Genomic DNA, 12,629 nt, shown 5'->3' on the forward strand with positions numbered 1-12,629 from the left:
CCAGCCACAGGCATTTTTATTCCCCTTAAGAATCTTAGCGTACTAGACGTTTTCTTACATTTTCGTCATAATTTAGCTTCTTTCATCCTCCTACTCATTTGAAGTACGCTTCAATTATCCCCATTTTATAAATGAGACAAAGCCATAAACACTTCACCCACCCCATCCCCCTTCCATGTCAAATACCTTCTTCATTTCACCTAATGATGCTGTCCCCTCTATTCCCAGCTTCTGTAATCATTAAAAAGCAATCTTATACTTGTGAACTAACATTTATTTATAGAGCAGTCATAAGAGGTCTAATCCAGTTACCTCTAAATTAAGCCTATGGAACAAAGATATGGGTAATGTTTATTACCTCAAATAAGTTTCCCCCCTTTTCTTAAAATTATGTCCACAGGCATCTTTGACTCCTAGGTTGTGAGTTAAGGTATTATTATTATTATGAAAGACAAGAGAGAAGGTAAACAAGTACTGGGATCTTCTCTGGATCAGTCTCAATGAGGTCCAAATTCCAGAAAAGGTCAGGGTAGCAGCTCCAGGTTAACAACACAGGTTTTCCATCATGCACTGGGTTGGCTCATTCTCATTCCAGACTATTTAAGTTTCTTCTTTTGTCTAGCCAAATACTTAGCACCTACAGGGTCAAGGCAGATAGTGAGCTATGAATCTTAAAAGCCAAAGAGGTTTGAATTTCTTTTTCCACAATGAAATTTGATTATCCTTTTTTTCTTTAAAATATGATGTTACCCAGAAAAGAAACCCTCAAATGTCATCTTCTGGCTACTATCTTATCCCCTATGGACGGGATAGTGTGAACATACATTAATATTAACATTTAAAATGGACAGTGACTCCAGCCTCTGGTTTGCATGTTTAGCCCTCTAGTTTGAGACTCTTGCAGTGGGAGTTCCCATTACCATTACAGCTCTCTTGAGAACCCTTCAGTACTTCACTGTTAAAACTGGTCCTACTGAGGCTCAGAATTTTCCAAACCAGCAGGTAAAAGGTTAATCCTTGAATCACCTCTAAACATAAACTCTGGAACACTGCAACATCACCCACCCTTATTCTCAGACTTTCTAAAATCTGGTTCCAGAGATTACACTTGTTTTTCTTGCAGCTGTCTACATACAGTACCTGAATCTGCTCCAGGACTTCTCGCTGCATCTCCACAGCCATATGATACACATGATGATCAGAGTCATTGTACATCACAGCATTTTGGAACATCAGCATCAAGTCTCGCTGGAATTGTGCCATGGTGCGAATCCGTCCTTTAGACAGATTCCTTTTCAGGGTAGTTAAATCCATGGGTCTACAGGTGGCCAAGAAAAAAACCTTCATGTGGAACATGTGGTGACATAACATGATCTCTTGAAGAACTAACCAGTTCTTTTTTTTTTAAAGCATTTTTTTAAAATTGATTTTTAGAGAAAGAAAAAGGGAGAGGAAGAGAGAGAAACATCTATGCGAGAGTGAAACATTGATCAGCTGCCTCCTACTGGGTATCGAACCAGCAACCCTTATGGGCACAGGATGATGACAAACCCACTAAGGCGAGGGCAGTCACCAGCTTTCTTTCTTTTTCTTTTTTTTAAATTTATTTTATTGATTTTTTACAGAGAGGAAGGGAGAGGGATATAGAGCTAGAATCATCTATGAGAGAGAAACATCGACCAGCTGCCTCCTGCACACCCCCTACTGGAGATGTGCCCGCAACCAAGGTATATGTCCTTGACAGGAATCGAACCTGGGACCCTTCAGTCCACAGGCCGACGCTCTATCCACTGAGCCAAATCGGTTAGGGCCCAGCTTTCTTTCTTTCTTTCTTTTTTTTGTTAATCCTCACCCGAGGATATTTTTCCATTGATGTTTACAGAGAGTAGAAGAGAGAGAGAAATATCGATGTGAGAAAGATATATTGATTGGTTGCCTCGTGCATGAGCCCTAACCAGGGCCTGGGCCAGGGAGGAGCCTACAACCAAGGTACGTGCCTTTGACTGGAATTGAACCCAAGATCCTTCGGTCCACAGGCCAATGCTCTATCTACTGAGCCAAACTGGCTAGGGCTCCATTGATTTTTAGACAGAGTGAAAGGGAGGGGGAAAGACAGAGAGAAACATCAATGTGAGAGACACATTGATTGGTTGCCTCCCACATGTTCCTGGGGATCAAGCCTACAACTAAGGTACGTGCCCTTGACTGGAATCAAACCTGGGACCTTTCAGTTCTTGGCCGATGCTCTATCCACTGAGCCAAACCAGCCAGGGCTTATCATTGATGTTTCTATCTCTCTCTCCCTCTTCCTTCCTCTCTGAAATAAAAATATATATATTAAAAAAAAAAAAGAATCTGGGATTTAGTTCTAACTCTGCTATTCACTGTTGATCACAGGGAAGTCAAGACCACCTCTGAGACTTAGTTTCCTTATCTATAGAATGAAGGAATCTGTCTCCAATGGTCCTTTCCTGATCTTTTATATTCTATTAACATTCTGGTTTATGACAGCATTATTTATTTATTTATTTATTTATATTTTTAAAATCATTGTTGTTGAAAAGTATAACATATGCCCCCCTTTCCCCCCAATTGATCCCTTCTAGCCCACCCCCCAGGTTCCCAAGGCCTTCACCACCCTACTGTCTGTATCCATGGGTTATGCATATAACCATACAAGTTCTTTGGTTGATCTCTCCCCCACCTTCCCTCTGAGATTCTACAGTCTGTTCCAAGTTTCTATGTCTCTGGATCTATTTTACTCATCAGTTTATTTATGACAGCATTTTAAATGAAACATGCTATAAAAATCCAAAATACTACAACCAGACAATGTTTGTAACATCATTTGGATTATCATCTTTGCCTTAGTCATACCTATAACTGTCAAAATGAATACAGTGTTCCTTTTAAAGTTTTGCTCCAAAAGAACAACGTCAAAAACTATGGAAAGTGCCCTAGCTGGTTTGGCTCAGTGGATAGAGCATCAGCCTTCGGACTGAAGGGTCCTGGGTTCCATTCTGGTCAAGGGCACATGCTCGGGTTGCAGGCTCGATCCCAAGTAAGGGGCACACAGGAGGCAGCCAATCAATGATTCTCTGTCATCATTGATGTTTCTATCTCTCTCCCTCTCTGAAATCAATAAAAAATATATATTTAAAAAAATACTACTGAAGGCAAATGTAAGATCATAATAAATGAATATTACCTAAAATTTAACAATTAAAAAAAGCCCATTTTATCTTTTTGTTCCCCTTCATTCCTTCTCAAATAAAGACTGAGCTCACCATAACTTTACAAACTTGTTCAGCTATAAACTTTAAGTTTGTAAGTAATATAAATGAAATAAATAATCTAATAGATGGAAAATAACGTAAGAAAAGACAGACATAAAAGCAACCAACCTTTCTTGCCCCCTTTTCCACTGACCTTTTCACCACATCCTTGTATCCTGGGGCCTGCCTTTCTGACACTGGCTTCAGAAATGGACTGCTGAACCTGTTAGGGGACAAATCCAGAAAGGATGAAGAAACCATGAAAGTCACTCTAAATGAGAAGAATGGCTATGAACATCAAGAGTGGTTTGAAGATACCTGTGACTGGCAATCATCTTCCATACTGGCAGGAGAGTCTTCTTAAATAGTAAGTGATCCTGAACAGGATCACTCTGGCTTAGATCAGAACTATGAGATAAAAAAGGACAGAAAAGAAACAATAATTTCACAAATGGCATTCTGTCACTCCTAGGGGGTAATGAAGTTTTCTCAAGACAGTGTTCCTACTTAATAACACCATAAGAATAAAAACATAATTAATGCTTCCATAAGAAACCCCAAATTCTATAAATATTCTCTTACTAATCACTATTACTCAATGAAGTAGTTACCATTTTATCAAGTATATTACAAATCTACAATTACCCTTGCCTTTTGGTCTCTTTGCTGATTTGCTCTTTAACACCTATGACTCTAAAATACTGGTCTATGAAAGTAGTCTTTTTTCACTGGTATTTCCCAAGTGCCTGGCACATAGTAGGTGCTCAATTAAGTATCTGATAAATGAATCTGGTCCTATTTTTATGTAAAAATATGACACACTGATAATTATGTCTCCCATGTTTCCACAGACATAAATACTTGGTTCCACATCCCAAAGAATTCTCACATTTTATCTGATTGCTACACAATTTAAGTATTTTTCCTTTTCACTCTCCTCTATATAGTAACTCCTAAAATACCTAAGAAAATTTCATTTATTCTCATGGCCATTCCTTCTCTGAGTTAAACTATCTATTTAGTTTTTCTTTATAGATGAAACTGTCCAATGTTTTCTTTCTTTTTTAAAAAATATATTTTATTAATTTTTTACAAAGAGGAAGGGAGAAGGATAGAGAGTTAGAAACATCGATGAGAGAGAAACATCGATCAGCTGCCTCCTGCACACTCCCCACTGGGTATGTGCCCGCAACCAAGGTACATGCCCTTGACTGGAATCGAACCTGGGACCCTTGAGTCTGCAGGCTGATGCTCTATCCACTGAGCCAAACCGGCTAGGGCCGTGGTCGGCAAACTGCAGCTCGTGAGCCACATGCGGCTCTTTGGCCCCTTGAGTGTGGCTCTTCCACAAAATACCACGGCCTGGGCGAGTCTATTTTGAAGAAGTGGCGTTAGAAGAAGTTTAAAAAATTTGGCTCTCAAAAGAAATTTCAATCGTTGTACTGTTGATATTTGGCTCTGTTGACTAATGAGTTTGCTGAAAGCTAGGGCTTTCTTTCTTTTTTTTTTTGTAAGAGAGGGAAAGAAAAACACCCGTTTTTCCACTTCTTCATGCATTCATTGGTTGGTTGCCCCTTGCATGTGCCCTCACTGGGGATTGAACCCACAACCTTGGCATATAGGGAGGACAACGCTCTAACCAATTGAGCTACCCGGTCAGGTCTATCTATTTCTTTTTATAATTTCCCAAGTTGGCAAGTTTTCTATTTACTCCAAAGTTAAACATCATGTTACACTTTCCACTTTATCCACCCTATTATTTTCTCTAAATGAGTTCTCTTCACAGCTAAGTCTTCACACCCTCATTTTGCTTTATGTACCTTATTAAGTGTGCATCCATTTGAGAACAACTCACATCTCCAATTTTATATTTTTCCAATTTGAGCAGCTTCACATAACTGTTCATTTTCATGATGCAATATCTTACCTGCTTCTAAATTATATACCACAAAAATAAATTTATCCTTAAACACGGAAGCCTATCAGAACAAGGCATTTAAAGTCTTGCAAACAAACTTCTTCCTTTGTTTCTAATCAGTCAACCATAATGAATAGTAACTCCTTGGTGCTTGTGCAATTTTATTCACACATCGATGCAACAGATATTTAATACATTTCCATTATATGAAAGGTATTGCACTAGGTTCTGTAACCTCATAATCAATCGCCTTTGCAATATTTTAAGAAACAACCTGTTGCTTATCTTTACTTCCACCTATTTAGAAATGCATGGCAAGCAACTACAAGTAAAAGTGTGGGAGTGGAGCCCTAGCTGGTTTGGCTCAGTGGATAGAGCATCGGCCTGCAGACTGAAGGGTCCTGGGTTTGATTCCAGCCAAAGGCACATGCCTGGGTTGCGGGATCGATCCCCAGTAGGGGGCGTACAGGAGGCAGTCAATCAATGATTCTCTCTCATCATTGATGTTTCTATCTCTATCCCCCTCTCCCTTCCTCTCTGAAATCAATAAAAATTAAAAAAGGAATCTAGAGAAATTAAAATAAATAACTTAAATAATAAAAAAAAGTGTGGGAGTGGAAAGGAGCTGCAGACTGGGAGTGATGCTCCAAAGGCTCTACTTCTCACTACTCTTGAGAGTCAGTACAGACTAAGGGTGAAGACAGAAAAGAGGGGCCTGGAGAATGTCTATCCCTCAAAGTAGTTTTAAGCTTCCCAATGATAGCACAAGAACTCAGCTTTCTAGTTCCCCTTAAACTATCTGACCAAGCAAACTCAATTACTAATATCTATTGCCTTTCAAGACACTGAAATATCTTGGAATAATACATCCCAGATTAGAGATTTCCTGTTTTTTTTAGATAGTTATCACATGCCATCTGCTCATACACAGGGAGTTACAGAAAAGCAAAGGAAGCAATTCTTCAATAACGTACGTTTTAAGCTATATTCTATTTGTATAACAAAAATTTGAAATCTGCTATTTAAAATACACACACACACACACACACACACACATATATAGATAGATAGATAGATAGATATAGATAGATATAGATATATATATATATACACACACACACATGGTTCAGTTGTATACCTTAAATTTAAAAAGGCTAAAATAATGATTGGTTTGCCTTTCCACAGATATGTGGGTGGATCAGGAATATAGTGAAAACAAAACACTATTCATGCTATCTTCTCTCAACAGACAAAAGACCAGGCCCAGAAAAGGAATTATTTATTATCATAACAAAAATAACTTCGTTTTCTGATTTAGAAAAAATTCACTTTACTAAAAAGGAAAAAATTCTAAAATGTAACCTTTGGCCCCATAATTACTTATAAAAAGATGAGACAAGCATATAAACAATTTCCTAAGATTTGTGAAAAAGGAAGAGATCATAACTTCAAAATAATTTTTCATTTCAAGTTAATAGGAGCTGTCTTAGTATATTTTAAATAATTTATTGATTGATTTTAGAGAGAGAGGAAGGGGAGGAGAGAGGGAGAGAGCGAGCAAGAGCAAGAAAGACATCGATTTATTGTTTCACATATTTATGCATTCATTGGTTAACTCTTATATGTGCCCTGATCAAGGATTGAACCCACAACCTGGTGTATCAGGAAATGCTCTAACAAACTGAGCTAACTGGTTAGAGCCTGTCTTAGTATTTTTAAAAGAAATATAGTTTATATAATAGACACGAGAGACAATCTGAATTAGCAATATTGCCTGAATAAAGATTAGAGAGAAGGATTATTTATGAAAGAGATTCTTAATGTTGATAAGACAGACTTATTTTATAAGAGGAAAGCATATAGACTTATATTTATACAGTAAAATTACATTTAATTCTATTTCTAGTGTTTTCCAACTCTAATTTCCTTTTTTTACTTTGCAAAAGTAATATATATTCATGCTAACAATTCAAACAGGCGTAAACAGAAGTAAAAGCATAAATCCTAACAACCTTGGATAAATATCTATACTTACAGATTTGAGGAAGTAGCATGGCTGAAAAGGACATCCACCAGAGGAGCCTCCTGAATGCTAGAGCCATCATCACACTCACCTGAGGAGGGCCGGTCTTCCATCTCTGACACATACCCTTCGCCCTGGTCCTCCTCTTTGGATTCTTGCTGAACCTCTCCCTAGGAGTGCCAGGAAACAATGGAAACTTAGAAAAAGATTTATTACCTGCAAGGTAATTTTAATTAATTTATTTTTATTACTGAGAGATTTATTATTTCACTTATTTATGCATTCATTGGTTGTTTCTTGTATGTGCCCTGACCAGGATTGAACCCACTACCTTGGAGTACTAGGGTAGTCCTCTAAACAACTGAGCTACAGGTTCAGGGCCTCTACAAGGTAATTTTACATGCATGGAGTAAATGAAAGCTGATCTTAAGGTGAGAAGAGGCCAATTATATAAAGCAATAAAATAGAGAAATATGACTTAACTAGACCTAAGTCAATTAATTCTTGTTAACAATCTTGCAGGAGAACTTTGTACTCCAAGAAAAAAATGAAACAGCAATATATTCAATTCTAGATGGATGCTGTATCCTTTTATTTACTAGAGGCCGTTGCACCTGTGGGGTCCCTCAGCCTGGCCTGCGGGGATCCAGCAGAAACCAGCAGTCCAACATCCCCCGAGGGATGTAGTAGTGTGAGAAGCAGCAGGTGGCTGGGAGGAGCCTGAGCCCTGGCTGGGCACAGCGCTGCTCCTGCACATCCCGGCCCTGCTGCACCTGCCGCCACTGCCACTCGGTAGGCTCGGCTCGCTGCCGCTCTGCTACGGTCTCTGCACACCCATCCTAGGGTAATACTGGTGCGCCCATGACGGAGAAGCAGCAGCGGGCTCATGCCCAGTAAGTCCTGTTCCAGGTCCTGGTCCAGATGGGGGAGGGGCGTGCAGGGCGAGTGTCCACAGGAGAGGCTCGGCCACCGCAGCCAGATGTGAGCCCAGCATCTGACACCTATAGGTCAGCTGAGCAACGCTCCCACTGTGGGAGCGCACTGACCACCAGGGGGCAGCTTCTGCATTGAGTGTCTGCCCCCTGGTGGTCAGCGTGCATCATAGCGAATGGTTGAAAGGTTGCTTAGGCTTTTATATATATAGATTTATTTAGTTAATCCTCACCTGAGGATATTTTTTCCATTGATTTTTAGAGAGAGTGGAAGGGAGGGGTATAGACACAGAGAAACATCAATGTGAGAGACATTGATTGGTTGCCTCCTGCATGTGCTCCAACCAGGGCTAGGGATCGAACCTGCAACCAAGGTACATGCCCTTGACCAGAATCAAGCCCGCAACTGTTCAGTCACAAGGGTTATACTCTATAACCACTGAGCAAACTGGTTAGGGCGAATGCTGTATCCTTTTAAAATTTTCATTACTTTTGTGGTCCTGGAGCTAACTAGTCTAACTGATCAGGTAATTTTTTAAAAAATATATTTTATTGATTTTTTACAGAGAGGAAGGGAGAGGGATAGAGAGTTAGAAACATCGATGAGAGAGAAACATCGATCAGCTGCCTCCTGCACACCCCCTACTGGGGATGTGCCCGCAACCAAGGTACGTGCCCTTTGACCGGAATCGAACCCGGGACCTCTCAGTCCGCAGGCTGACGCTCTATCCACTGAGCCAAACCGGTTTCGGCTGATCAGGTAATATTTAATATTATATTATAAATTCTGAATTTTACTGATTGCTTACTATGAACTAGGCCCTATGCTAAGTTTTTCCCATGAATTATCATTTAACCTCACAGCAAAACTATAAGGTAGAGAAAGAACTAATTCCAGTTACAGCAGAGAAAACTGAGGTTCTAAAATGTTCACTAACATGCTTAAGGTCCCATAGCTAATTGATGCTAAACCAAGATTTGGACCCAGGTAGTTGAACTCTGGAGTTACCTATGTGTTTTACCACTCTGCTCTGCCTCCCTGTGCAGAGGACTAGACAGCTGGTTTAAGTTATTCACTTACCTCTTTATTCTCTGTTGGTAGTCCCCAAACTGCACAAATATCTGAGGGAGCTGGAGCCACTTCTGGCCTTCCATTTTCTCCCAGTGACTCCTCAGCTACCAATGGTTCTACCTTAGCTGAAAGCTCTTCAGGCTCTCTGCAGGGCTCCTCGTCTCCTTCAGTAGCTTCAATTTCCCTTTCCTCTTGTCTGGTATCAGGTGAAGGGCAGCAACCTTCATCTGATTCTTTGCTGCTAATGCACAATGGCTCCATTAAATAAGCTACCTGCAATCATAGTCTATTGTTAGATTAGAAACACCAATGGAAATCATCTACATATCAATAATGCCACATGATTACACTGCCACTGTGTCTAAGCCTGAGATGGCAAATAGATTTTCTTCGATCATTTAAAATTCATTAACTGTCTTATACTAGAGGCCCAGTGCACGAATCCGTGCACCAGTGGGGTCCCTCGGCCTGGCTTGTGGGTTCGGGCCGAAACTGGCTCTCTGACATACCTCGAGGGGTCCTGGATTGTGAGAGGGTGCAGGCCAGGCCAAGGGATCCCACCAGTGCACAATCAGGGCTGGGGAGGGACACGGGAAGTTGCCCAGCCGGGGAGGGACCGTGGGAGGGCTCCAGGGCATGTCCGGCCCATCCTGCTCAGTCTCCATCAGCCAGAACCCAGCAGCAAGCTAACCTACTGGTCAGAGCGTCTGCCCCCTGGTGGTCAGTGCACGTCATAACAAGCGGTTGAGCGGCCTTAGCATATCATTAGCATATTATGCTTTGATTGACTGACCGACCAGTCAACCGGACACTTAGCATATTAGGCTTTTATTATAATAGGATACACAGGCACTGTACTAGTTGGTAGGGACCTAACAGTAAACAAGATATTGTTCTTGCCTCAAAGAGCTTATATTCTACATTTTCATCTCAAGTGTCAACTCTGATCAATTGGGACTGGCTACCAAACTGCTGAAAATTTTGTCTGCCAAAACAGAAGTGGCAACATTTGAACTGGATTCTTGCTGATCTTGATCTATATTATCCTGAATGTGTGTGTAGTTGCTGCATAAATATAAACTGTCAAATTCTGTTTATTTCTGATCCTCAGACCTAGGATAATAAAAACACTGTAAAATATTGCCTTAACGTCATATGTTATAAGATTTAAGGTGAGTTTGGGCAAGAATCACTTCTCATGACTGAAAGAATGAATTGCAAGGATACTCTTGTAGGGTAGTCCTGCATACAGAAATTTCATTTCCTTTGACTCAGGGTCCCAATGACTGGATTTTAGAATATTCAGCTCAAAAGTACACATTTGAAGCATATTTTGTGTTAGTACCAAGTGCTGAAGACACAGCAATGAACTTAGTCCCTGCCACTGTGGAGCTTATATTTCAGTAAATAATATTAAAAGTGGTAAAAATATATATGGGTAAGCATTCTCTTAGAGTTAAGACTCTTCAACTTTGGAAATAATGACTCCCCATTACCTCAGAGAGAAAGTGGAGGAGGTTCTGTTGGCTGATTTGCTCTGTCTCTTCCTGAGATTCCTCACTGCCTCCGTCCCCCATAAGCAGCTCACTAGATTCTGTCCCTGGGCTGCTTTCCACTAATTCCTCAGTCCCTGGCTCCTCAGTTTCCCTCCAGCTGCCCACATCAAGATCCAGACTGGAGTCCCACGAGCTGAAGAGGGACCTGCAGTTGTTGCTCAACTCAGAGTCATTGGGATAGTCTTGTGCAGAATCCAACCAAACCCATTCACGCCCCATCTGTAAATACACAGAAAAAAATGCATTAAATTCATTCAAATCAATATTCCTAAGGCATTTGCATCTCATCTCCCGAGTTCATTAGAAAGATAAGGGGACAGAAATGTATTTCTACTCATTAATAACAATAAAAGATAGCTGAAATGAGATACCAGGAGACAAAATGATCTGTCATTGGGAATAAAGAAAAAGTCCCACGTCAAACAGTAAAATAAAGATATTACCGATAAGTATTTTTTTTCTTGGACTTCCTCCTAACTCCAAAAGAAAAAGAACTGGAGCATAATTACAGCATACAAAATATAGTCAACAATATTGCAATAAATATGTATGGTGCCAGGTGGGTACTAGAAATATCAGGGGGAACACTTTGCCAAGTATATGATTATCTAACCACTATGGTGTAGACCTGAAACTAATACAAAATAATATTGATTATAAACTGTAATTGAAAAATATATAAAAAATAAAGAACTGGACCATAGCTGAACGAAATTCCTCTATTCGAAATCATTCTTAAAATCAACTGCAAGACAATAAATTTGAGGGATAAGTATTTTCCTTAGTGTATAGGTATGAACCTATCAACCATTAAATCCTCAAAACACATTTTAAGATTACCCATTATATCCAATTCTTACTTTTCAGAATGAAAACTGCAACATCAAGTTTTAAAAATATCTTCCTTTCCTTTCATTACACTATACCAGTGTGGTCGGCAAACTGCAGCACGTGAGCCACATGCGGCTCTCGAGCCGCGGTTTGCCACTCTGTTGACTAATGAGTTTGCCGACCACTGGAATAGGGGCTTAATCACAAGGAACAGCCTGTAATTATTGGAATCGAGAGTCTAGGTCAGTGGTCGGCAAACTCATTAGTCAACAGAGCGGCAAACCGCAGCTCGTGAGCCGCATGTGGCTCGTGAGCCGCAGTTTGCCGACCACTGCACTATACTGATTTTCCTACCCCTTTGTTCTCTCCCTTTACAACTTTCAATAAATCCTTATCTATGTTCTTGCTTGGTCCTCTACTTCCTCATTGATACATACTTTAAAAAATATATATACTTTGAGGTTTCAATTTTGATATCTTTTCAGGGGGCTCCCAAATCTCTGTCTTTTAACTTATGTGCATCTGGTCTCATTTTTCCCTGTACCCAAAGGTCAATTCCCTTTTGGTGTCCTACCATCTGCTTCAACTCAACATTTCAAAAACTTAGATCACTTCTTTTTCTGATTATCTCCAAAATCATTTGCTCTCACCAATTTCCTTATCCCCATCAACACTATTTCTTGATCCTGCATTTGGTAAGCAAGTCCACTTCCCAGTTTTCTTCCACCATTTTTCTCAATGCCCATTCTTTGCTCCTCAATAAATACTGGTCCCATTTTCTATCTTTAATCCAATCTGCTCTCAACGTCTCCCTGTGCAAGGCTTTACAACAGCTATTCCCTCAATATAAATTTCTCAACCTGCCACTCTAAGAACTCCATAAATCAAACCCTACTTTGCTTCCTTGGTCTGGTATCTGTACTTTATTATTCCTTAGATGATCCCTGTTCTAATTACGTCTCCCTATTGCCCCCACCATAGATACCTACACCTTTAACCTGGATTGCTAAACTCATTCACCT

The 12,629-nt window shown here is 40.1% G+C and overlaps 1 protein-coding gene across 1 annotated transcript; it reads right to left on the bottom strand.

Moving 5' to 3' along the window:
• Positions 1–505: 505 nt before the first annotated feature.
• LOC307099079 (bromodomain-containing protein 8-like) lies at positions 506–12,353 on the bottom strand (the record flags this gene model as incomplete). The annotated part of the gene is made up of 7 exons (XM_079770275.1): positions 506–637; positions 1,141–1,318; positions 3,430–3,498; positions 3,594–3,683; positions 7,229–7,386; positions 10,717–10,995; positions 12,258–12,353. The coding sequence occupies 7 exons, from the start codon at positions 12,351–12,353 to the stop codon at positions 587–589; spliced, it is 921 nt and encodes a 306-aa protein (XP_079626401.1). The 3' UTR covers positions 506–586.
• Positions 12,354–12,629: the final 276 nt, after the last annotated feature.

The sequence above is a fragment of the Cnephaeus nilssonii genome (genome assembly GCF_951640355.1).
Source record: "Cnephaeus nilssonii genome assembly, chromosome: 5".
NCBI lineage: Eukaryota > Metazoa > Chordata > Mammalia > Chiroptera > Vespertilionidae > Cnephaeus > Cnephaeus nilssonii.